Raw genomic sequence first — 24,882 nt, 5'->3', positions numbered from 1 at the left:
CCATCCAGACATTTTTTTGCCTATTGTATACTATGCAGATTAACCTTATTTGTATGGTTTCTATATTAGTTTCACATAATTTATCATGTTTCTTAAAATAAAATTTTTTTAACCTAGGTGATGTTTTTAGGAGAAATTGAAGAAATCTTAGATGTCATTGAACCAACACAGTTCAAAAAAATTGAAGAGCCACTTTTCAAGCAGATATCCAAGTGTGTATCCAGTTCTCATTTTCAGGTATGATGTTTTCAGTGAAGCCTCTACTTTACACTAGTATTTCTTTCCTATTTTAGTTTTGACATTTCTCTAAATGTCTTTTTTTAGGTTGCAGAAAGGGCATTGTACTTCTGGAATAACGAATATATTCTTAGTTTGATTGAGGAGAACATTGATAAAATTCTGCCAATTATGTTTGCCAGTTTGTACAAAATTTCCAAAGAACACTGGAATCCGTAAGTATCTTTTATATAGGTCGTATTTTTTTCTTTTTTTTTTTTTTTATATCTTTTTGTTATTGATTTCCTAACTCATACTTGAAACCTATTACAGATTTGGAAGTTACTCCAAGGTTAACATCAGTTGTATTCTATTCTGTATTTTATATACGTATACCTTTATCAAGTTATAAATGTGTGTGTTTGTTCAGTATGTGGTCTTAATGTCAATTATTTTTAAAAATTTTTTTAGAGACAGCCGGGCGCGTTGGCTCACGCCTGTAATCCCAGCACTTTGGGAGGCCGAGGCGGGCGGATCACAAGGTCAGGAGATCGAGACCATCCTGGCTAACACGGTGAAACCCCATCTCTACTAAAACTACAAAAAATTAGCCGGGCGTGGTGGCGGGCGCCTGTGGTCCCATCTACTTGGGAGGCTGAGGCAGGAGAATGGCATGAACCTGGGAGGCAGAGCTTGCAGTGAGCCAAGATTGTGCCACCGCACTCCAGCCTGGGCGACAGAGCAAGATTCCGTCTCCAAAAAAAAAAAAAGAGAGTCTTGCTCTGTTGCCCAGACCGGAGTGCAATGGTACAATCATACCTCACCGTAGCCTCAAACTCCTGGGTTCACGCAATCCTCCTGCCTCAGCCTCCCGAGTAGCTACGACCACAGGTGTGCACCACCATACCCAGCGAATTTTTATTTTTATTTTTTTTGGACAGTTGAAGTCTCACTATATTGCCCAGGCTGGACTGAAACTCCTGGGCTCAAGTGATCATCTCACCTTGGCCTCCCAAAGTGCTGAGATTATAGGCATGTACCACTGTGCCCAGCCTTCATGTCAATTTAAAATTGCAAATCTCCCTGGAGGTTGTGGTCAAACCCTCTTGGGGAGACCAACTGAACATTTGCAGAGGATACACAAACTACTCCATTAATGCAGAGTTGTGTTGGTCTACTCTCAGTGTATAGTCTCCCCTCCATAAATGGCACTGTCCCAGGGGAAAGCCGAAGTGCTAAGGGTAATATATTCTAACTTCTTTAACATCCTTATCCAGCTTTCTACTTTTCCTAAGTTTTGGTAATTGGATCTTTTTCATCTTCTTTTAATGTTGTTACTCAGGATTTCAGACATGAGACTGTAAAGCAGAAATGAAGATAACTATAGTGAACATTTTTAACTAGAGTTTAATGTAAGCATGATAAAGTGGAAAAGATTTAAGTTTTCTTAGACTGTCTCTACCACCACTTGCTGTATGACCTCGAGCATATTACAAACCTCTTGAGCCTCAGTTTTATCATCTCTAAAATGGATTAAATGAAATCAGCCAAGCTTTAACCCATTTTAGAGACCATAGTGTTACATTTCCTCTCTGTTAGCAGTATCATAACTCAGGACTGGCTCATTTTCATTTCAGGACCATTGTAGCACTGGTATACAATGTGCTGAAAACCCTAATGGAAATGAATGGCAAGCTTTTCGATGACCTTACTAGCTCATACAAAGCTGAAAGACAGAGGTATTTGATATTTTGAATTACAAAATTATCTATACATTTTATGTTAGTTGAATGTGATTCAGTTCAGGAAGGTATCTTCTCTCAGTTCAGATTTTCATATTTAAGAAGTTAATTACCTTATAGTAAACATTACAATGTGAAAGTCTCTTAACATATAAGTCATTTCCAGATAAACTAGCCCCAGTATTTTTATAAATTTGTTAAAGCAGAAAAAGCAGTAGCATTTATTTTTGAGGGTAGTTACATAATTTACTTCCTCTAAATGGTTAGATTATGATTTTAATGTGGATCATAAATCCTGTTTATCTCATTCTGAGCCTTAGATTTCCTCAGTCTGTTAGCATCTGCATATGAAATATAATTTATGCTGAATTTTAAATATCAATTTGTACAATTTGATTTTTTATCCACGTGGGCTTCCAGAGTGAGCTTTACTTTTCAAGTGTTCTTTGTTAGCAGTAGGTAATTCTTACGCTGTGGATTATCAGAAGGTGGTATTTTAAAGTCAGCATAGTTCTCCTTTGGGAAGAGGGAAGTCACATAATGATATGGCTTAGGGTACTATTAATATTTTGTCCTTGCAATAATATGTATTTTAGAGTATAAATGTTAGCACGTATCAGCGTTTAGAAACATGGCTTAGTGATTACCTCTTTTTGAGAATTTCATAAATTACTATAAAATAATCTTTCAAGAGTTACTTTCTTCTCATATGTTTATTTCAAACTCAAGAAGCACTTTCTTAAACTTAAGTGGTTAGTAACCAGTGTACCTGAGCCCACCCATTATTTGAGGATAATAGTTACCATTTACTTCTAATAAGCATATTACCTGTTCTGTTTAGAAAAGCTATCTATTTTGACAAGTTCCTAGTTATGGTTATCTTAAAGTAGAAAATGGATAGCCTTTCTTCAAAGCCATCCAGCCCATTAATAACTAACTCAATGCATTATTTCCTTTAAATAGCAGCATTCAGGCAGGAATAGAAATTAAGTACATGTTTTGAGCCTCAGGAAGCAATGGGAAGAAAATAAGATGACTAGGATCATAGGAAACTTGTATTTGAAAAATATGTATTTCACATGACTAAGAATATACTCATCATTTCTTATCTGCATAAATCAGCAAATCCTTTAAAAGGATTTGTCCTTTTAACTCATAACTGCAGAATTATAAGCCTATGTTTTACATGTTCATGGAGCCTTTCAGAATAGACAGGTCCAAGTTATTCAGAAATGTTTTCCTTAGAACTGAAATTAAGTAGTTGAAACGACATATGAAATATTTTGACTTTCATTTTGTTTTAGAGAAAGATTACTGAAACTAAAGTTTTCATTTGACATGTAAAAGAGGAGCTAGTAAGATACAAACTGGTTAGTGGCTAGAGATGTGGCTGTTAGTGGCAAAAATGATGTGGCTTCTGTCTGGTGTGGTGAAGGAAGTGCTTCCTACTGACCTAGTGGCCAGCCCCTTCAGCCTTTGTAATACTGATTAGACTACTACCACTGCAAGATGTTTACGTGAGAAAATTGACGTGTAAGTACTTTGTTGACTATAAAGTACAGTGTCATGGTAGTGATAATGTGTAGGGGACAGAAAGCAAGTAGTAACGTCTAGCTGGTACAGGAGGTGCACAGACTCAGTACATTTAGGAGAGTGACAAGAAGAAATTAGGTGCTCCAGGTAAGTGGACTCCAAAGCTTTAGCAGAGGGATTTAAGTGAAATGTGGGTAAGTAATGTGTTCTCCAGTAAGCTGTCAAACAGCACCTCTCTTTGGGTTCTGAAATAATTTCTGATTACAAAAATTTTGGTTTATCTACAGAGAGAAAAAGAAGGAATTGGAACGTGAAGAATTATGGAAAAAATTAGAGGAGCTAAAGCTAAAGAAAGCTCTAGAAAAACAGAATAGTGCTTACAACATGCACAGTATTCTCAGCAATACAAGTGCCGAATAAAAAAAAAGCCTCCCACCTCTGCCGGATAGGCAGAGTTTTGTATGCTTTTTTGAAATATGTAAAAATTACAAAACAAACCTCATCAGTATAATATAATTAAAAGGCCAATTTTTTCTGGCAACTGTAAATGGAAAAATATATGGACTAAACGTAGCCCTGTGCTGTATCATGGCCATAGTATATTGTAACCTTTGTCTAATCATTGGATTTATTGTGTCACTTCTGAAGTTTCACAGAAATGAATGAATTTTATCATCTATGATATGAGTGAGATAATTATGGGAGTGGTAAGAATTATGACTTGAATTCTTCTTTGATTGTGTTGCACATAGATATGGTAGTCTGCTCTGTATATTTTTCCCTTTTATAATGTGCTTTTCACACTGCTGCAAACCTTAGTTACATCCTAGGAAAAAATACTTCCTAAAATAAAACTAAGGTATCATCCTTACCCTTCTCTTTGTCTCACCCAGAAATATGATGGGGGGAATTACCTGCCCTAACCCCTCCCTCAATAAATATATTACTGTACTCTGGAATTTAGGCAAAACCTTAAATCTCCAGGCTTTTTAAAGCACAAAATATAAATAAAAGCTGGGAAAGTAAACCAAAATTCTTCAGATTGTTCCTCATGAATATCCCCCTTCCTCTGCAATTCTCCAGAGTGGTAACAGATGGGTAGAGGCAGCTCAGGTGAATTACCCAGCTTGCCTCTCAATTCATTCCTCCTCTTCCTCTCAAAGGCTGAAGGCAGGGCCTTTCCAGTCCTCACAACCTGTCCTTCACCTAGTCCCTCCTGACCCAGGGATGGAGGCTTTGAGTCCCACAGTGTGGTGATACAGAGCACTAGTTGTCACTGCCTGGCTTTATTTAAAGGAACTGCAGTAGGCTTCCTCTGTAGAGCTCTGAAAAGGTTGACTATATAGAGGTCTTGTATGTTTTTACTTGGTCAAGTATTTCTCACATCTTTTGTTATCAGAGTACCATTCCAATCTCTTAACTTGCAGTTGTGTGGAAAACTGTTTTGTAATGAAAGATCTTCATTGGGGGATTGAGCAGCATTTAATAAAGTCTATGTTTGTATTTTGCCTTATGTCATCTTTGCTTCTTTTAGCTCTAAGCTTAGGCATACAGGAGAAGTCTGCCCCCCTTTTTACATACATATGTGTATTTATAGAAACTTTTAAGACAAATTGTGGGACGAAGTCTAATTTAAAAATAGGAAGATTGTGTGCCAAGGTTGAGTGTTCTAGCCCTTTACCAAAATATGTTTTACAGAATATTTGCATAAAATTCTAAGTTCTAGGATATCTTTCCATCATCTTTCATATCCTTGTATGTTAAGAGGATGGGTTTAATTTACTTTGAAGCTAATTTTTCATAATCCATAATAAATAGCACTTCTAGTGAAGAGCAGGGAGCCTGTGGCACAGTTAGAAATCAGGTATTATCGGCTGGGTGCGGTGGCTCGCGCCTGTAATCCCAGCATTTTGGGAGGCCGAGGCGGGCCGATCACCTGAGGTCAGGAGTTCAAGACCAGCCTGGCCAACATGGTGAAACTCTGTCTCTACTAAAAATATAAAAACTAGCCATGCGTGCTGGTGGGCGTCTACAATCCCAGCTACTCGGGAGGCTGAGGCAAGAGAATCGCTTGAGCCCGCAATGACCCAAGATGCACTCCAGCCTGGGCGACAGAACAAGATTCTGTCTCAAAAAAAGAGAAAGAAATCAGACATTATTGTAATAAAGTGTTATCTGCTACTGATGTTTACTTCTGCTTTAATATTAAAAACTCTAGCACAGGGAATGCACACTACTCCCAGGTCATCATGAAAGCAGTGTACCAAAAGGAAGAGCACTAAAATTCTTTTACAACAATAGCTCATGCTTTGTTTTTCTCAAATAGTAGGTATTGCAGAGTCATCTTGTCATGGCCATCAGGTTAAGGTGTTCCTTCTAGATTCTCTACACTCACCCAGGGTCAGCTAGTATTGCTGACAGCTGGGGGACAGCGCAGTTAAAAATGATGATCCTACACAAAACAGAAGGAAAAGGCAAGCACCTGCCTTTCCAGAAAGTGAAGGTTATGTCTAAATGTCTATTCTGTAGAAGGTTTAGGTATATTTCTTTTACTGAAGAGCAACCAGAGTAGATTTTGACAGGTTACAGCTAATAAAGGTTTTTCTCTCTGAAAAGGTAAAATCGTTCACTTCCTAATTATGTGCTTACATGAAAGCACATTTAATAGGTCTCTCAACTTTATTTATTTAGTTATTTATTTTGAGACAGTCTCACTGTGTTGCCCAGGCTGGGGTGCAGTAGCATGATCTTAGCTCACTGCAACCTCTGCCTCCTGGGTTCAAGTGATTCTCCTGCCTCAGCCTCCCAAGTAGCTGGGATCATAGGCGTGCACCACCACACCCGGCTAATTTTAGTATTTTTAGTAGAGATGGGGTTTCACCATGTTAGTCAGGCTGATCTCGAACTCCTGACCTCAGGTGATCCACCCGCCTCAGCCTCCCAAAGTGGTGGGATTACAGGCGTGAGCCACCATGCCCAGTCTCAACTTTCTACAATACAGAGAGTATAGTATGTTCATTGAAACAAATTTTATTAGATATTTAAGTAATATTAAAGTGACTGGCCGGGCACAGTGGCTCACGCCTGTAATCACAGCACTTTGGGAGGCTGAGGCGGGTGGATTGCTTGAGCTCAGGAGTTCCAGACCAGCTTGGCCAATATGGTGAAACCCTGTCTCTACTAAAAATACAAAAATTAGCCAGGCATGGTGGCACATGCTTGTAATCCCAGGTACTCGGGAGGCTGAGGCAGGAGAATCAACTGAACCCGGGAGGCAGAGGTTGCAATGAGCCGAGATAGCGCCACTGCACTCCAGCCTGGCAACAGAGTGAGTGAGACTCTGTCTCCAAAGAAAAAAAAGAAAAAAAAAAAAAAAGAGAAAGTGACATATTGTCAGACATGCTTTAAAAAAACACACCCCCCTTTTTCACCCCCCTTTTTATCAGTACTGTTAATGTAAGCTTTTATGCCTGCCTTTGCATTTGCCCTGCAATAAAATAAGATTTTATAAAGAGACCTAGGCTAAAACTTGAATTCTCATGCTTCTGTGGAGCAGAAAAGTGGCAGGGAATATTTCTTTATACAGTTCACTTTTAATCATTCATCCAAAAAACAGTTTCTTCCCATTTAAAATGCCTATTCATACATTTGAGTTATTCCCTTTGGATTATCGGAAGCCAGATTACAAAATTTAGGAAATGCTACCAAGTCCTCTTTGAAGCAACAGGCACATAAATAATTTAAAACTCTGGAAACAATTTTTAGAACCTTAATGTGAAAAATAGACTTTTTTTTAATGCATACTCATTTCTGTCAAAGGCTAGGCTAAAAGCTTTTTGAGGGTCACACTGCGTATGCCCCTTCCTCAGATGATGGGTAGTTTTGTGGACACAGTAAAGAGTTAACCCAGCTTCCTCGAGGACACCAGGTCACTCTTTCTGGACACCTGCCATCAGTCGCCACGCCTAACAAAACCCTTCCCTGGAAGCAGTTAGAACATACCTTGGGAGTCAGATCCATCTTGGGAGTCCAGACTCATACTACCTTTTTGTCCTTGGAAGTCACCAAATGAAAGTAATTGTGCCCGATGATTGAGCAGATATTCATATTGTCACACTCGTTCCTTTTGTATTAACTTTTATTTACCTGTTAATGAAATCATCAAAATACAATAAGTAGGCACCTACTATGTACATCTGTCCTAGTGCTTTTGAGTGTTAATCTAAACTCATACATCAACAAACATTCTAGCCGGACAAGTAGGTGGCTACTCAGTCCATTAAGAAACTTAATTACTAGTTTCTAGTAGCCTTAAACTCTCATTTAACATTTAACAAATCAAAGAGCATGTCAGAGGCTGGACATCAATGGCAGATGATGCCAAAGTCATAGGGTTTTGCCTTTGTGTACAGTGCATAGGCTCCAAAGCATGACCTGCACGTCTTGATACTCAGGAATTTTTGGAAAAAGAAAATCACACTCTTTTGTCCACTTTTAAAAAGTGAAAAGTAGAGCCTTCATTACCCTAGTAGAGCTTAACCTAATACAATACAATGAACCAAACAGGAAGAAAGGCATCTTCTACAAACCCTATTCAAAAGTCATTGGCCAGCTCTTTAAAAAGTTTATTAATAATTTAAATATTTAAATAACTTGTAGGTTTATCCATTAGCTCTCTTCTATTAGGCTCTACACTGCCTCTTTTGGGGCGGGGTTAGAAGTTCCAGTTTTACATGCTGTTCCTCCCAGCAAGGCCCCATTTCCTCAAGTGAGTACAGGATTGTTGATAGCTCCGTTTACAAAGTGGAAGTGATGACAGCTCCCATTGATGTGGACAGTTCTCTAAACAACGCGAGGTGACTTCAGCTTATGTGGCTCGTTGCCTGACCTCTTCTTTTAAGGTATCTCTTTCTAATTTTGATCATCCATTTTATACTCAGTTTGGCAAACTCTGCTGCTTTAAATAATGCCAAGAAGGCGCCACAGAGAAGAGCAATTGTGTTCCAAGGATTGGCAGTGACTATCTGTGAAGCAAACAGAAACAAACAGGATTACTGGTTTGCTTCAGTCTTGATTTTTTTTTTTTTTGAGATGGAGTTTCGCTCTTGTCGCCCAGGCTTGTGTGCGTGGCGCAATCTCGGCTCACTGCAAGCTCCGCTTCCTGGGTTCAAGCAATTCTCCTGCCTCAGCCTCCCGAGTAGCTGGGATTACAAGAACCTGCCACCACACCCGGCTAATTTTTTGTATGTTTAGTAGTGTTACTATCAAGAGCCCTTCCCAAATTATTGGGACTATAAGAAAAATACCTGGGTTCTGAAACTGTCATAACTCTATATACTTCATTCAGACTATACTTTTAATGTCCATAGCTCAGTTTGAGGAGAAAAATACTGACTCCTCCCTATAATAAAGTGATTCTGAAAGAAAGCTGTTTTTCAAAAAAGCTCTGCACAAATAAGATAGGCAATATTTAATTTTGTGGCCTAATCCAACAATAAGTGACCTTGCTTTGAGACGAATTTCCCTAAAACTATACCCAATCCATAAGAAGGTGAGCTCCTCTTGTTCCCATCTCATAGTTACCATAGTTTCAAGTGTTTCCTCATTTCTAGTCCAATGGCTGTCTTTCCTCCCAAACTCAGAGGAGGATTCCTGCCTCCAGTCCTCTGCTCTTTTCCCCATCTACGATGCTTTCCTCCTGTCTAGGTTTACTCATCCTTCAAAGTCTCAGAGCTTTCCCTGACCACTAAGCTAAAACCCTTTCTGGACTTCAGCAGAGCTATTTATCCTATGAATGCCTTTCACAGTTCCTTATGGTCTGGAATCAATAATTTAAAACAATAGGATTGTTCTCTCACTAACTCTTGAAGGCAGAGTTGTAACTCTTTAAGGCAGAGTTCTTATCTTGGATTTCTGACTTCCACAACCTGGTAAGAATAAAATACTTTTTTTTTTTTTTTTTTTTTGAGATGGAGTCTCACTCTGTCGCCAGGCTGGAGTGCAGTGGCGCGATCTCAGTTCACTGCAACCTCCGCCTCCCGGGTTCAATCTATTCTTCTGCCTCAGCCTCCCGAGTAGCTGGGACTACAGGCACATGCCACCACGGCCGGCTAATTTTTTGTATTTTTAGTAGAGACGGGGTTTCACCATGTTGGCCAGGATGGTCTCGATCTTATGACCTCGTGATCCGCCTGCCTCAGCCTCCCAAATAAAATACTTCTAAGCTCAATTTAGCAGGGTGACCTTAGTATGCATTTCATTGTTCACATATGAAAATGGTGATACCACCACTAGACTGCTGTGAAGCTGAGTAAAGCATGCCTCGGGTACTGGGCTCCACTTGGCCCATAATAGGTACCTCATACTGAATATAGTAGGTTAAAAAATGTTTTATCACACATTACACAACGAGCTGCAAGCCCTTCTCCCCAGTCTTGATTCAATAAGCCTCTGCACATCCCTCTTCATACAAAGCCTTGCCAGTCCATAATTAATAGTGGTAGTGGGTGACAGCAGAGCAAGCACATCCGTATCACAGAATCCCCACCTGGGGGTGGAAGCTTACACGTTTGGGTCTCAGCTATGAAACTGTTTCCTGTAAGCCATGATCACATCAGGATATATTATGATGACATGAATGCCAATCAATACTAGATTTAGGCCTGGCTCTGGTGGACGGTGTGTCTTAAATGTTCCTTTAGCAAAGCTGTCCAATTAATTCCTCCCCTTCCAAGATCATGAGTCAGAATTTGACGTTAGAGGAGGTGGAGCCAGACGGCTAAAGAGAACCCTCCAGCGATAGTCCTCTGCAGCAACACCAAACTCAGCTATCCATGTAAGAAAGTATCTACACAAGAGCCAAAAAACCAGGTGAGAGATCACAGTATCTGGTTTAGTATAATAACAGGAAAAGACACACTGAAGAAGAGTAGAAAGGAGGGTCTCACGTTGCCTACACACCCCTCCCCCAACCTTAGGCAGTGCAGCAGAGAGAATCTGTGAGCTTGGGAGAGGGAAGTGAGTCTGGAACTTGCATTGGAACTTCACAAGGGAAAACAGCACCAGGCAGAATTCTGAGGCCCTGATTCCAGGCTAGAGCCCGTGAAAAGAGTATTAGGCCCACCCTAGATCAGAGGGGCATCTACCACCCCAGTGGGAGGAAACCAAGTCTGGGCCCACTTTACAATAGACTAAAGTGGCCTTAGGCCCCAAATAATTTCAGTGGCAGCCAGGCCATAGCAACCACAGCCCTGATACTGCACTGGTCTGGGAGTCTGTGGGTTTGGGATGTGATCCAGCATGACACCAGCTGCCTCAACTCCAGGCAGTGCAGCATGGTGGAACACTCCTGCTTGGGCAAAGGAGAGGGAAGAGTATGAGGGACTTTGCCTTGGAACCTAGTACCAGCCCTGCCACAGCACCAGGAAGAATCCCGAATCCCCTAATTATAGGCTATTGCTCCCAAATGGCACTTCTAAACCCACCCTGGCCAAAAGGCAATCTGCCACCCTAGCAGGATGGACCCAAACCCCAGCCAGCTTCACCACTGGCTGACTAAAGTGGCCTTAAGCAAACCCCAGTATTGCATTGGTTTAGGAGGGACCCAGGGTGGTGCCAGCTGTGACAGCCATGGGAGTACCCGCCTTACCCCTCCCCAACTCCAGGCAACTCAGAGCAGAGAGACTCCTTCCCCTTGAGGGAAAGATAAGGGACTTTGCCTGGGAACCCCCAGGGCATTCTCTCTGATCTTCCCCAAGTACATCAGGGCTGGATATCTAGAAGTCTACAAGATAGTCACAGTGTAACTTGGCTTAGACTGCCCTCTAGTGCTGAAACAGCTGCAGTGACTGACTACATGCTTAGGGAACTCATCATCAGTCACCTTTCAATTTGTAGAAAATCTCCTGAAGATAGATGGGTATAAACAAGGGCAGACTGTGAAGACTGAAATAAACACCTAAATCTTCAATGCCCATAGACAGACATACACAAGCACCAGAAAAGTTCAGAGAAATACAATCTCATCAAACAGACTAAGGTGCCAGTGACCAATCCGGGAGAGAGAGATGTGTGACCACTCAGGGAATTCAAAATAGATGTTCTGAGGAAACTCCAGGAACTTCAATGAAACACAAAGACTCAATTCAGAAATTTATCAAAGAAATTCAACAGAGATTAAAATAATTTTTAAAAATTCAAATAAAAATCCTAGAGCTGAAAAGTACAATTAACAGACTGAAAAATGCATCAGAGTGCCTCAAACAGAATTGATCAAGCAGAAGAATTAGTGAGCTTAAAGACAAATTATATGAAAATACACAAATAAAAAAAAAAGAATGAAGAACACTCACAAGGTCTAGAAAATAGCCTCAAAAGGGTAAATCAAGAGTCAATGGCCTTGGCCGGGTGCGGTGGCTCATGCCTGTAATCCCAGCACTTTGGGAGGCCGAGGTGGGTGGATCACAAGGTCAGGAGATTGAAACCATCCTGGCTAACACGGTGAAACCCCATCTCTACTAAAAATACAAAAAATTAGCTGGGCATGGTGGCGGGCGCCTGTAGTCCCAGCTACTTGGGAGGCTAAGGCAGGAGAATGGCGTGAACCCAGGAGGCAGAGCTTGCAGTGAGCTGAGATCATGCCACTTCACTCCAGCCTGGGCGACAGAGCGAGACTCCAAAAAAAAAAAAAAAAAAAAAGAGTCAATGGCCTTAAAAGGGCGATAGAGAAAGAGATAGAGGTAGAAAGTTTATTCAAAGAAATAATAGCAGAGGACTTTCCAAACCTAGGGAAAGATACGAATATCCAGGTACATGAAGGTCTAGAGAAGGATATGAATATCCAGGTACAAGAAGGTCAAAGAACACTAAGTAGATTCAACCCAAGTAAGAATACTACACTAAAATATATAATAAACTCTCAAAGGTCAAAGCAAAGAGAGGATCCTAAAAGCAGTAAGAAAAAAGCAGCAGACAAGATAAAGGAGCTCTGATACATCTGGCAGCAGACTTCTTAGTGGAAACCTTACACGTTAGGAGGAAGTGGGACGACATATTCAAAGTGCTTAAGGGGGAAGAAAAAAAAGAACTGCCAACTGAGAATACTGTACGCAACAAAGCTACTGATGCCTTCAAACATGAAGCAGAAATACTTTCCCAGAATACGTCTGAGGAAATTCATCACCACCAGAACTCTCTTATGAGAAAATCTAAAGGCAGTTCTTTCATCTAAAATAAAAGAACACTAACATGCAATAAGAAATCATGTGATGGTATAAAACTCACTAGTAAAAGTAAGCATACAGACAAATTCAGAATCCTGTAATACTGTAACTGTGGTGTGTAAACCATTCATATCTTTAGTATGAAGACTAAAAGACGAATTGAAAATAAGAACTACAACAATTTGTTAAGAGATAGGCAATACAGGCCGGGCACAGTGGCTCATGCCTGTAATCCCAGCACTTTGGGAGGCCGAGGCGGGCGGATCACAAGGTCATGAGATCAAGACCATCCTGGCTAACACGGTGAAACCCTGTCTCTACCAAAAATACAAAAAATTAGCCGGGCGTGGTGGCGGGTGCCTGCAGTCCCAGCTACTCGGGAGGCTGAGGTAGGAGAATGGTGTGAACCCAGGAGCTTGCAGTGAGCTGAGATTGGGCCACTGCACTCCAGCCTGGGTGACAGGGTGAGACTCCGTCTCAAAAAAAAAAAAAGAGGCAAAACAAAAATATAAATAGATATAATAAAAAGTCAAAATGTGAGGAGTATGGAGTTGAAGTGTAGTTTTAAAAGTTTTTTGTTTCTTTGTGATCAAAGTTAAGTTGTCCTCAATTTAAAATAACTTGTTTTAACTGCAAGATGTTTTTTATAAGCCTTATGGTAACCATAAAGCAAAAACCTATAATGGATATAATAAAAATAAAAAGTAAGGAATTTAAAGAGATAATCATTTATCCACAAAGACAGTAAGAAGAATGAAGTTAAAAAACCAAAAAACAAAAAACGAAATAGCCGTAGTAAGTCCTTCTCTATCAGTAATAATATTGAATGTAAATGGACCAAATTCTTAAGACACAGTTGCTGAATTTATTAAAAAACAAGACCCAACGGTATGCTGCCATACAGCGTATAGTTCACCTGTAAAGATACACAGATTGAAAGTGAAGAGATAGGCCAGGCGTGATGGCTTATGCCTATAATCCTAGCACTTTGGGAGGCCAAGGTGGGCAGATTGCTTGAGGTCAGGAGTTTGAGACCAGCCTGGTCAACATGGCAAAACCCTGTCTCTACTAAAAATACAAAAATGAGCCAGGTATGGTGGCGCATGCCTGTAATCTCAGCTACTCGGGAGCCTGAGGCAGCAGAATCACTTGAACCCGGGAGGTGGAGGTTGCAGTGAGCCAAGATCATGCCACTGCACTCCAGCCTGGGCAAGAGAGCAAGACTCCATCTCAGAAAAAAAAAAAAAAAAAAAGTGAAGGGATAGAAAAAGACATCCCACACAAATGTAAATAAAAAAACAGGTTTAACTATACCTGTAACAGATAAAATAGACTTCAAGTCAAAAACTGGAAAAAGAGACAAATATCATTATGTAATGATGAGGGAGTCAATTCAACAAGAAGATACAACAACTGTAAATATGTATGCATCCAGTATCATCAGAGAAACCACATATATAAAGCAAATATTAATAGATCTAAAGGGAGAGACAGACTGCAATACAGTAATAGTAGGGGACATCAACGTCCGACTCACAAAAATGGACAGCTTATCTAGACAGAAAATCAACAAACGAACATGGGATTTAAACTATACTCTAGACCAAATGGACCTAACTGACATTTACAAAACATTTCATCTGGCCGGGTGCGGAGGCTCACGCCTGTAATCCCAGCACTTTGGGAGATCAAGGCGGGCAGATCAGGAGGTCAGGTGATTGAGACCATCCTGGCTAACACAGTGAAACCCCGTCTCTACTAAAAAATACAAAAAAAATTAGCCGGGCATGGTGGCAGGCGCCTGTAGTCCCAGCTACTCGGGAGGCTGAGGCAGGAGAATGGCGTGAACCCGGGAGGCGGAGCTTGCAGTGAGCCGAGTTCACACCACTGCACTCCAGCCTGGGCGACAGAACGAGACTCCGTCTCAAAACTCCAACTGCTACAGAATATACATTTTTCTCATCAGCACATGGAACATTCTCCAGGGGAGACCATATGTTGGGCCACAAAACAAGTCTCAACTAATTCAGAAAAATTAAAATCATATTAAGTATCTTGTCTGACCACAGTGGAACAAAACTAGAAATCAATAATGAGGAATTTTGGAAACTGTACAAATACATGGAAATTAAACATGATGCTCCTTAGTGACCAAAGGTCAATGAAGAAATTAAGAAGGAAATTTTAACATTTATTGAACAAATGAAAATGGAAACAATATACCAAAGCCTATGAGATACAGCAAAAGCAGTACTAAGAGGGAAGTTTATAATAAATGCCTACATCAAAAAAAGTAGAGATTTCAAATAAGCTAACGATCACCTCAAAGAACTAGAAAAGAACAAACCCAAATTTATCAGAATAATAATGATCAGAGCAGAAATAAATGAAACTGAAACTTAAATGAAAAGTTAGTTGTTTGAGGCTGGGCGCAGTGGCTCACACCTGTAATCCCAACACTTTGGGAGGCTGAGGCGGGCAGATCACGAGGTCAAGAGAACAAGACCATCCTGGCCAAAATGGTGAAACCCATCTCTACTAAAAATACAAAAATTGGCTGGGCATGGTGGCGGGTGCCTGTAATCCCAGCTACCTGGGAGGCTGAGGCAGGAGAATCGTTTGAACCCAGGAGGCGTAGGCTGCAATGAGCCAAGATCGCAACTGCACTCCAGCCTTGTGATAGAGCAAGACTCCATTTCAAAAAAAAAAAAAGAAAGAAAGAAAAGTTAGTTGTTTGAAAAGTTAAAATCTAAGTTAAACAAAATCTATCTAAGAAAAATAGAATGAAGACCCAAATAAATAAAATCACACCAAAATAAAAGACATTACAACTGATGCCACAGTAATATAAAGGATCATTAGAGACTTAATGAAAAACTATATGCCAATAAAGGAAAACCTAAAAGAAGTGGAAAAATTCCTGGATACATAGTCTACCAAGATTGAACCATGAAGAAACAGAAAACCTGAATAGACCAATATGAGTAACAAGACAGAGGCAGTAATAAAAGAAAAGCCCAGCACCTGATGGCTTCGTTGCTAAATTCTATCCAACATTAAAAAAAAATTAATAGCAATTCTACTCAAACTATTCCAAAAAATTGAAGAATATTCCCAAACTCGGTTCTGCAAGGCCAGCATTACCCTGATACCAAAACAAGACAAAGACACAACAAAAAATGAAAACTACAGGCCAATATCTCTGATGAACACAGATGCAAAAGTCCTCAACAAAGTATCAGCCAACCAAATTCAATAATACATTAAAAAGATCATTCACCATGATCAAGAGGGATCCATCTCAGAGATGCAAGGATGATTCAACATATGCAAATCAATAAATGTAATACATCACATTAACAGAATCAAGAAGAAAAATCATGTAATCATTTCAATAGATGGTAAAAAAGCATTTAATAAAATTCAACATACTATCATGATAAAAACTCTCAATGTGCCAGATATGGTGGCTCACTCCTGTAATCCCAGCACTTTGGGAGGCCGAGGTGGGCAGATCACTTGAGGTCAGGAGTTTGAGACCAGCCTGACCAGCCTGGACAACATGGCGAAACCTCATCTCCACTAAAAATACAAAAATTAGCTGGGCATGGTGATGTGCACCTGTAATCCCAGCTACTCAGGAGGCTGAAGCACAAGAATCATTTGAACCTGGGAGGCAGGGGTTGTAGTGAGCTGAGATCATGCCACTGCACTCCAGCCTGGGAGACAGAATGAAACTGTGTCAAAAACAAAACAAAACAAAACAAAAAACTCAACAAACTGAGTATAGAAGGAACATACCTAAAAACAATAAAGGCCATACATGACAAACCCACAGCTAACATCATATGGGGAAAAATTCAAAGTCTTTCTTCTAAGATCTGGAACAAGACAAGGGTGCCTACTTTCATTACTTTTGTTCAACATAATACTGGAAGTCCTAGCCAGAGCAATTAGACAAGAGAAAGAAATAAAGGGCATCTGAATTGAAAAGAAGTCAAACTGTCTTTGTTTGCAGATGATATGATCTTATATTTTGAAAAACCTAAACACTCCACCAAAAAACTGGTAGACCTGATAAATTCAGTAAAGTCACAGGATACAAAATCAACACACCCAAATCAGGAATATTTCTATATGCTAACAGCGAACAATCTAAAAAACTTATAGCAATGCAAGAATAAAATAAAAAAGAGAGCAATCCCATTTATAATAGCTATAAAAATATAAAATACCTAGGAATAAATTTAACCAAAGAAGTAAAAAATCTCTATAATGAAAACTGTAAAATAGGGATGAAAAAATTGAACAGGACACAAAAAAATGGAAAAATATCCTATGGTTCATGGATTGGAAGAACTAGCATAATGTCCACACTACCCAAAGCAATCTACAGATTGAATGCAATTCCTATAAAATACCAATGACATTCTTTACAGAAGTAGAAAAAAAATCCTAAATTTTGTATGGAACTACAAAAAAACCCCAGATAGCCAAACCAATCCTGGGCAAAAAGAACAAAGCTGAAGGCATCACACTACCTGACTTCAAAATATACTACAAAGTTATAGTAAACAAAGCAGCATGGTATTGGCATAAAAACAGACACATAGACCAATGGAACAGAACAGAGAATCTAGAAATAAATCCATGTATATGCAACGAACTCATTTTTGACAAAGGCACCAAGAAAATACAATTGGGAAAGGATAATCTCTTCAATAAATGGTGCTGGGAAAATTGGATATCCATATGCAGAAGAATGAAACTAGACCCCTGTCTCTTACTATATAGAAAAATCCACTCAAAATAGATTAAAGACTCAAATCTAAGACTTGAAATTATGAAACTAGAAGAAAACACTGGGATAATGCTTTAGGACATTGGTCTGGACAAAGATCTTTTTGGTAAGACCTCAAAAGCAGAGTCAACAAAGGCGAAAACAGAAAAATGGGATTACATTAAGCTAAAAAGCTTCTGTACAGCAAAGGAAACAATCAACAAAGTTAAGAGACAACCTACAGAATGAGAGAAATTATTTGCAAACTATGCATCCAACAAGGGATTAGTAACCAGAATATATAAGGAACTCAAACAACTCAATAGCAAAAAAAGCCAAATAATCCAATTTTAAAATGGGCAAGAGATCTGAATAGAGATTTATCCCAAAAGACGATATTCAAATGGCCAAAAGGCATATGAAAATATGCTCAACAACACTAATGAATCAGGGAAATGCAAACCAAATCCAAAATAAGGTTATCACCTCCCCTCAGTTAAAATGACCACTATCAAAAAGACAGTAAGTAACAGATGCTGGTGAAGATGTGGAAAAAGGGGAATGCTTGTATACTGTTGGTGGGAATGTAATAATTTACATTATTAAACTCACTATGAAAAAACAGTATGGAGGTTCCTCAAAAAGCTAAAACTAGAACTACCATATGATCCAGCAATCTCATTGCTGGGTGCATATCCAAAAGAAAGGAAATCAAAAAAGAAATCAAAAAAGAAAAGAAAAAAAAAAAAAAAGGAAATCAGTGTATCAAAGAGATATCTGCACTCCCATGTTTACTGTAGCACTATTCACAACAGCCAAGATATGGAATCAACTCAAGTGTCCATCAACACTTAGGATGAATGGATAAGGAAAATGTGATATATATATATATATATATATTTAACACAATGGAATATTATTCAGCCATTAAAGAATGAAATCCTGTCATTTGCAGCAAAACGAATGAAACTGGAGAACATTATGTTAAGTGAAATAAGCCAGGCACAGAAAAACAAATATCACACGTTCTCACTCATGTGGGAGCTAAAAAAAAATGAGTCTCATGGAGGTAGTGAGTAAAATGGTGGTTACCAGAGGCTGGGAAGGGTTGGGGGAAGCAGGAGATGAAGAGAAATTGGTTAATGGGTACAAAAATACAGTAAGATAGATGACATGATAATACAGTAGAGCAATTATAGTTAACAAGAGTTAACAAGAATGTATTATATATTTCAAAATAGCTAGAAGAATGTTCCCAATGCAAGGAAATTATAAATGTTTGAGATGATGGATAACCCAACTACCCTGATTTTTGATCATTAGACTTTGTCTGCATGTATCAAAATATTACGTGTACCACATAAATATGTATATTATGTATCAATTTTTTAAAAATATGGCATTAATTAATGCTTTGTTAATATTTTATTTGTACCATTATGTTCTTACTACAAGTAGTATTTATCCTACAGGGAACCATTAAGAAAAAGAATAACTTGCAACTGCAGTAACCTGTATAGTGGTAACTTAATGCTTTCTACTCAATTTATTCAACAAACATTACTACTAAGCAGCTACTTTGCACTAAGCACTCCACTATATCCCAGATAAATTATGGTGAGCAAAATGAAAGTCCCCCTCCTTTACAGAGAAAGTCTAGTGATGAAGACAAGACCAAACACAAAGAATATATAACATTGATGTCATAAATATAAATTACAAGCTGATTTGTGCTATGAAAAAAGATGAGGACAGGTAGGTAGACTTATCAGTCTACAAGAATGAGCCAAAATGCTTCAGGGCAGCATCATAATCTTAAATAATACTCACATCTATCATAATCTTAAATAATACTATCATAATCTTAAATAATACTATCATAATCTTAAATACTCACATCTTGGACTTTCTGGATGAAAGGATCTTTCCATTCAAAGACCACAAAAAACAACTGAGCACTTTTTTCGGCAGCTGGCCTCTGGTCAATGTAGTTAACCACACTTGTCTAGATGTAGAGGAGAGAAAGCAGTGTTACCACCTCTGTGTGCCCTTCCCTCGCCTGTGCCCAGGGAAAGGAGAGAGAGTAGGCAGGGGATCATAGTCTGTGGTTCTCCTCACACTATCTTTTGGAGAGAGAGTGGCAAAAATCTCATATATACAAGATCCTGACATTGGTAGCAAAGCCAAGGCTTTACCTTGGTTTCCACAGTTCTCTGGGGAAATGGGATCTGTGATTTACAATAGGTGTTTTGGATTGTCACTGAAATTTGTCACTAGGTATCTGTACTCACAATTAAACCATATTCAGGCCAGGCATGTTGGCTCACGTCTGTAATCCCAACACTTTGGGAGGCCGAGCCAGGCAGATCACCTGAGGTAAGGAGTTTGAGACCAGCCTGGTCAACATGGTTAAGCCCTGTCTCTACTGAAAATACAAAAATTAGCCAGGTGTAGTGGTGGGCGCCTGCAATCCCAGCTACTCAGGAGGCTGAGGCAGGAGAATCGCTTGAATCTGGGAGGCAGAGGTTGCAGTGAGCCGAAATAGTGCCACTGTACTCCAGCCTGGGGGACAGAGCAAGACTCTGTCTCCCAAAAAAATAAAATATTAAAAATAAACCATATTCAAACTACCATGTAAGACTCACAATTAAAAGCAATAAAAATTCCAAATTTCAAAGTACTTGGTTTTCAGATCAAGTATTTCTCTGAATTTTCAACCCTTGTTTCAACCCTTCAAGTTTACAGGGACAAAGCACAGCTGCATAGATCCACACAGCTGAGCATTCCCTGTAAATACTTAGTAGGTGTGCTTGGTGAGATCTGGTTGTCAATAACTAAAGAGGCTGTGTGGTGTAACGGAGAGCAGACAGGTAACAAAGGCAGAAACCAGCTCCACCCAGAGGCTCGGATCCATCATCGAAGCTGGGCCTCAGCTTTGCCACCCACAAAGCTGAACAAAATGCCTACGTCACTACAGTATAGGGGCATACCTATGTGAGAGCACTCTAAACTCTAAAATGTGATTTTAAAACACATTTTTTAGTTTTGTTCAAAAGAGCTCATAACGCCAACAAAAGACTTCCAATTTAGACAGTAATAAAAGATGCTAAAATTTCTTTAATGTACAGGTTCACTAGAGTTTTCACCCTTTGGTTTCGGATCACAGTGGGAGCTATCAGAAGAGCCAGGGTAGATGGGGTTGAACTTAATTGTAAGGTAAGTGAACACAGTCTCCTTCCTCAGAGCTGCTGTGGGGCCAGATAAGAAAGGACTTGAATTTCTTGGAGCAAATTTGGAGGTAAAAATCTGGGAGATGACAGTTATCTTACAAAACAGGAAGATTTTAAGGTCCAATCACCAGGAGGGGTTGTCACTTCCCAAGGCAGGAAAAATAGCCTTGCTTCCTTGAAGAAAACTGGCTTTGAGCCTCTTCCAAGTATCCAGCCTGGACTAGTCTGAAGAGCTAGGGCTCATGACAGGGCCCTGTTTAAGACTAACCCAAGACAGTTCTCTCCGGCCTAACTTCTGGCCAGTGATGGCCTAGTTGGCTGGAGTGTGTCCTTCTGCTCCAGATGAGCATCCCGAGCCACTGGAATACAGGAAGAAAAGACTAGCTTTTTTTAGTATTTATTTTTATCTCATCCTTTTAACATTTCTATTTTTGAATGTTTAAAGTGTATATAACACTAAGACAATAATAGTATGTTATATCACCTGCAAAGTTATATGTATATGGAGTATATGATCAAAAAGTTTTTACTAATGGGAAATCTGATCAAAAAGTTTTCAGCCCACTGGCCTAGCAGCCAGGAGATACACCTGGCATCTCTCGCTGTGACACCTGTGAGAGCTGAAGAGGACCTTAGGAAAAGGATCAACATGCACACTTGGGACCACTGTGTCTAGTCTCTCTTCCCTGCAAATAATCAATCTGCTAGGCCACTGCCAGCCCCTCAAAGTGCTGCTAGATGCAAGACATCAGACACGGTTGGGCGAGTTACTGACCTCTCTGCAAGCCACAATGATCTCTGCCCCACACATGCATTCCGTGAGGACTGGCCGGTATGTGCGCTGCCTGCAGAAGCACACACAGACTCGCTGGCATAGCACATGAAGCCCTCCATGGGAGTCCCTCCTCATCCTGACCAAGGCCTACTCACCCTTAAGGCCCTGCTCAAAGGACCCTTCTCTGCAAAGCTTCCCTCCACCTCAGACTCGAATGTGGAAAAGTCACCAGCAGTTTCGAGCAAACCCAGAGCCACCTACCTCCTGCCGGAACTCCACTGCTTCCCGCCCATCCTCCTCCTTGGTCTTCACCAGTGACATCTTGACCCAGGTGCGGAAGCCCCCAGAGAACTTCCAGCTGGAATAGGCACTCTCACAGGCCTGCATGAAGCCTACCCTGTTTGGGCTTGGAGGAAGGAAGGAGAAGGAAGATCCAGGTCAATGCAGGTCTGGCAGCAGGAGTCGAAGCCCCCACTGCAAGCTGGTTTCTTTGCTGGCACAATCAGGATGCTGCCCACTCCCTGCCTCCTCTCCAAATTGTGGTTGCCTCAACAGGGCTGTCAGTCACCAGCAAAAGCAAGGCCCATCCCTCTTTTCTCTCCATTTGGTTTCCAAATGGAGGGGTAGCCACTGGCCTCAAGGCAGGAACATGATCCTTGAAGCTCCCAATGGGAGAAATCTTCCTCCCTCCTCCCATCATTCCTATCGACGGCTACCAAAGCTGTCGGCAATGAAGTTGGCAGAAGCTCCCCAGAACATGGCGCTAACAGCTCCTCAGAGAACTCTGGACTTGAGCAGAGCCTGAGGAAGCCCTCACCGGCCTGTCAGCTCCCATGGAAGGCCCAAAGAGGGGAAGAGGGTTCCTTGGGGAGGTCTCAGCCAGATGGGTCACCTATAGCATCAGCCCCAAGACGGTGCAGATGCAGCAAAATCAAAGCGAACATAAAAACAAGTAAAAACTGCAGCAGTGTACCGAGGAAGCTCACGAAAGGAGCGTGGAGTGGGGGCGGGATCCCGGGGAAAGTCTTCCAGGAGGAAGGCAAGATGGCCAGCTTGAAGCAGGGAAGGGAGAGGGAATTCTAGGTGGCAGAAAGGGTGGAAAATGCTAAGGCAGAGGCTCCGAGCTCTGGGGTGGAAGAACAAAGCAGTGGTGGTGTGGAATGGAGGCAGCTTGCTGCATGTCCAGCTGGGGAGCAGCCTCCCTGCCCCTGTAGCTGCCTCCCTGCTTGCTCTGAATGGAGCCTCTGGGCTCAGCAGGACCTGGTAGGAACTGAGTCCCTCTCAGCTCAGGCACATGAAGAAAATTCTCCTGCCCTCTAGGCTCCACGGTATGACCCCAAAGCAGTGTGTGCGGAGCAGACAAGAACTTTCTGATGGTCAGGGGACATTCATCACTGTAAATCGAAGACTAAGAGAGGTGGCAGAGCTTATATCCTCATACCAGAGATGCAGTAGACCCTTGAACAACACAGGTTTGAACTGGCTGGGTCCACTCACATGCAGATTTTCTTTTGCCTCTGCCACTCCTGAGACAGCAAGACCAAACCCCCTCCTCCTCAGCCTACTCAACATGAAGGCGATGAGGATGAAGGCCTTTACAATGATCACTTCCACTTAATGAATAGTAAGTATATTTTCCCTTCCTTATGATTTCCTTTTTTTTTTTTTTTTGGAGTCTCGCTCTGTTGCCCAGGCTGGAGTGCAGTGGCGCAATCTCAGCTCACTGCAACCTCTGCCTCCTGGGTTCAATCGATTCTCCTGCCTCAACCTCTTGAGTAGCTGGGACTACAGGTGCCCGCTACCATGCCTGGCTAATTTTTTGTATTTTTAGTAGAGATGGGGTTTCACCATGTTAGCCAGGATGGTCTCGATCTCCTGACCTCGTGATCCGCCCACCTTGGCCTCCCAAAGTGGTAGGATTACAGGTGTGAGCCACCACACCTGGCCATGATTTTCTTAATAACATTTTTTTCTCTAGATACAGTCTATGATATATATAACCACACAATATGTGTTGTTTATGTTATTGGTAAGGCTTCTGTCAACAGTAGGCTGTTATTAGTTTTGGGGATCAAAAGTTATACACAAATTTTTGGCTGCATAGGCAGGAGTGGTTAAGTTTGGTAACCCCAAACCCCAAGTTGTTCAAGGACCAACTGTATTTCAGGCAAACATACATTAAGCCCGCACTAAGGGCAAGATGTGGTTCCTGTGCACACTGTGGGGGAAACCAAGGAACCACACAAGAACTTGCTCTCAAAGGGACTTACAAATCAAAGGCAACTTCCCCTACTCCTCAGCAGCCCCAGGCAATGGTGAGACCAAATGATCTCTCTAGAACCAGCCAGCACTATGTGCATGGAGAGCCAGCATGCTCCTCCACACCAGATTTGCTTAACTTTGTGATAAGATGTTGAGTGGACTGGCCAAGCTCATGAGGTCCCTTCCTGGGCCAGTGGGTCATCTGAGAATGCCCCTTCCCTTTCCTGCCCTCACCCCTCCGTCTCTAGCCCTGGGACATACACAGCTGGAATAAGATAAAAAGTAGACAGTAAGCCCACTGTGAACTCTAAAAGGCCACCTTTGCAGGAACTCCTGGAAAGAAGAGAAGAGGAGGTAATCAATGGCGCTGAAGTCCTCACTACTCTTGTTCAGGCGGAACTGGAGGAAGACCAGCTCCCGCTTTTTCACTTCCCGGGGCCCCTGGACAATCAGGGCAGATTTCTGCAGAGAGACAAAGGACAGAGACTCAGTCCTGGGAGAGCACACAGAGGCCTCTGGGTCTGAGGGCAGAAGTACTGACTGGAAAGCCCATAGCTCCTTGCCCAGTGGTCTCCAAAGGGACCACTAGCCAAGAACAGGACTGGGCTGGGACTCATGCTCATTCCTGGGGAGTTTTCCCCATATGATGCCCAACCAGAGCTGAATGCAGCTCATCCTCTGTCCACTTTTCTCATTGGTTGTTTGAGTTATGGAAGCTCTTAATTTAGCAAGGATGATCACTTTCATCTGTTATGTGTGCCAATCTTTTCTTCCAGTCTGTCATTTTTCTTTTAACTTTGTTTCCAATGTCATTTGTCCTATGGAAACTTTAAATTTAACGTAGTAAAACCTTAAATCCTTTTCTTTACGGCTTTGGGTTTTGCTTGCGAGGAAAGCCAAAATTATATCAATATTCTCCTCTATTTCTTTATAGTACTTTTTAATCTTTTTTACATTTAGATACTTTATATACCTGGCTTTAAGCTCTGTATATAGTGTGAAATAGGGCTCTAACTCCTACTTCCCAAACAATGCATAGAGACAGGTTTTGAAGCCTCTTCCCCTCCCTCCTTTATCCTATACTAAATTCCATGCAGAACCAATATCTATGTCTGCTTCTGGC

The 24,882-nt window shown here is 41.0% G+C and overlaps 2 protein-coding genes across 10 annotated transcripts in view; one reads left to right on the top strand and one right to left on the bottom strand.

Moving 5' to 3' along the window:
• Positions 1-4,999, top strand: part of PPP2R5A (protein phosphatase 2 regulatory subunit B'alpha) — a 72,561-nt gene extending 67,562 nt beyond the window's left edge. For 3 of the 4 annotated variants that reach the window (XM_016921055.4, XM_016921101.4, XM_054660603.2), the window contains 4 exons: positions 118-237; positions 325-452; positions 1,854-1,955; positions 3,779-4,999. In XM_016921055.4, coding sequence (XP_016776544.1) covers positions 118-237; positions 325-452; positions 1,854-1,955; positions 3,779-3,911 — 483 coding nt within the window. In that variant the 3' untranslated portion in view covers positions 3,912-4,999. 4 annotated transcript variants of the gene reach the window in all.
• Positions 5,000-7,611: 2,612 nt separating this feature from the next.
• Positions 7,612-24,882, bottom strand: part of PACC1 (proton activated chloride channel 1) — a 51,419-nt gene continuing 34,148 nt past the window's right edge. For 4 of the 6 annotated variants that reach the window (XM_514181.6, XM_009441441.5, XM_016938344.4 and 1 more), the window contains 4 exons: positions 24,079-24,221; positions 21,759-21,903; positions 19,390-19,497; positions 7,612-8,515 (listed from right to left, as the gene is read on the bottom strand). In XM_514181.6, the coding sequence (XP_514181.4) occupies positions 8,354-8,515; positions 19,390-19,497; positions 21,759-21,903; positions 24,079-24,221 (558 nt within the window). In that variant the 3' untranslated portion in view covers positions 7,612-8,353. Of the gene's footprint in view, positions 8,516-19,385; positions 19,498-21,758; positions 21,904-24,078; positions 24,222-24,882 lie in introns of those variants that run through there. The other 2 variants (XM_054658464.2, XM_054658472.2) reach the window with 2 other exon arrangements.

Source organism: Pan troglodytes, chromosome 1 (assembly GCF_028858775.2).
Source record: "Pan troglodytes isolate AG18354 chromosome 1, NHGRI_mPanTro3-v2.0_pri, whole genome shotgun sequence".
In the NCBI taxonomy this organism is placed as follows: Eukaryota; Metazoa; Chordata; class Mammalia; order Primates; family Hominidae; genus Pan; species Pan troglodytes.
Note: the sequence above shows the minus strand (reverse complement) of the source record. Positions and strands in the feature narration are given on the sequence as shown.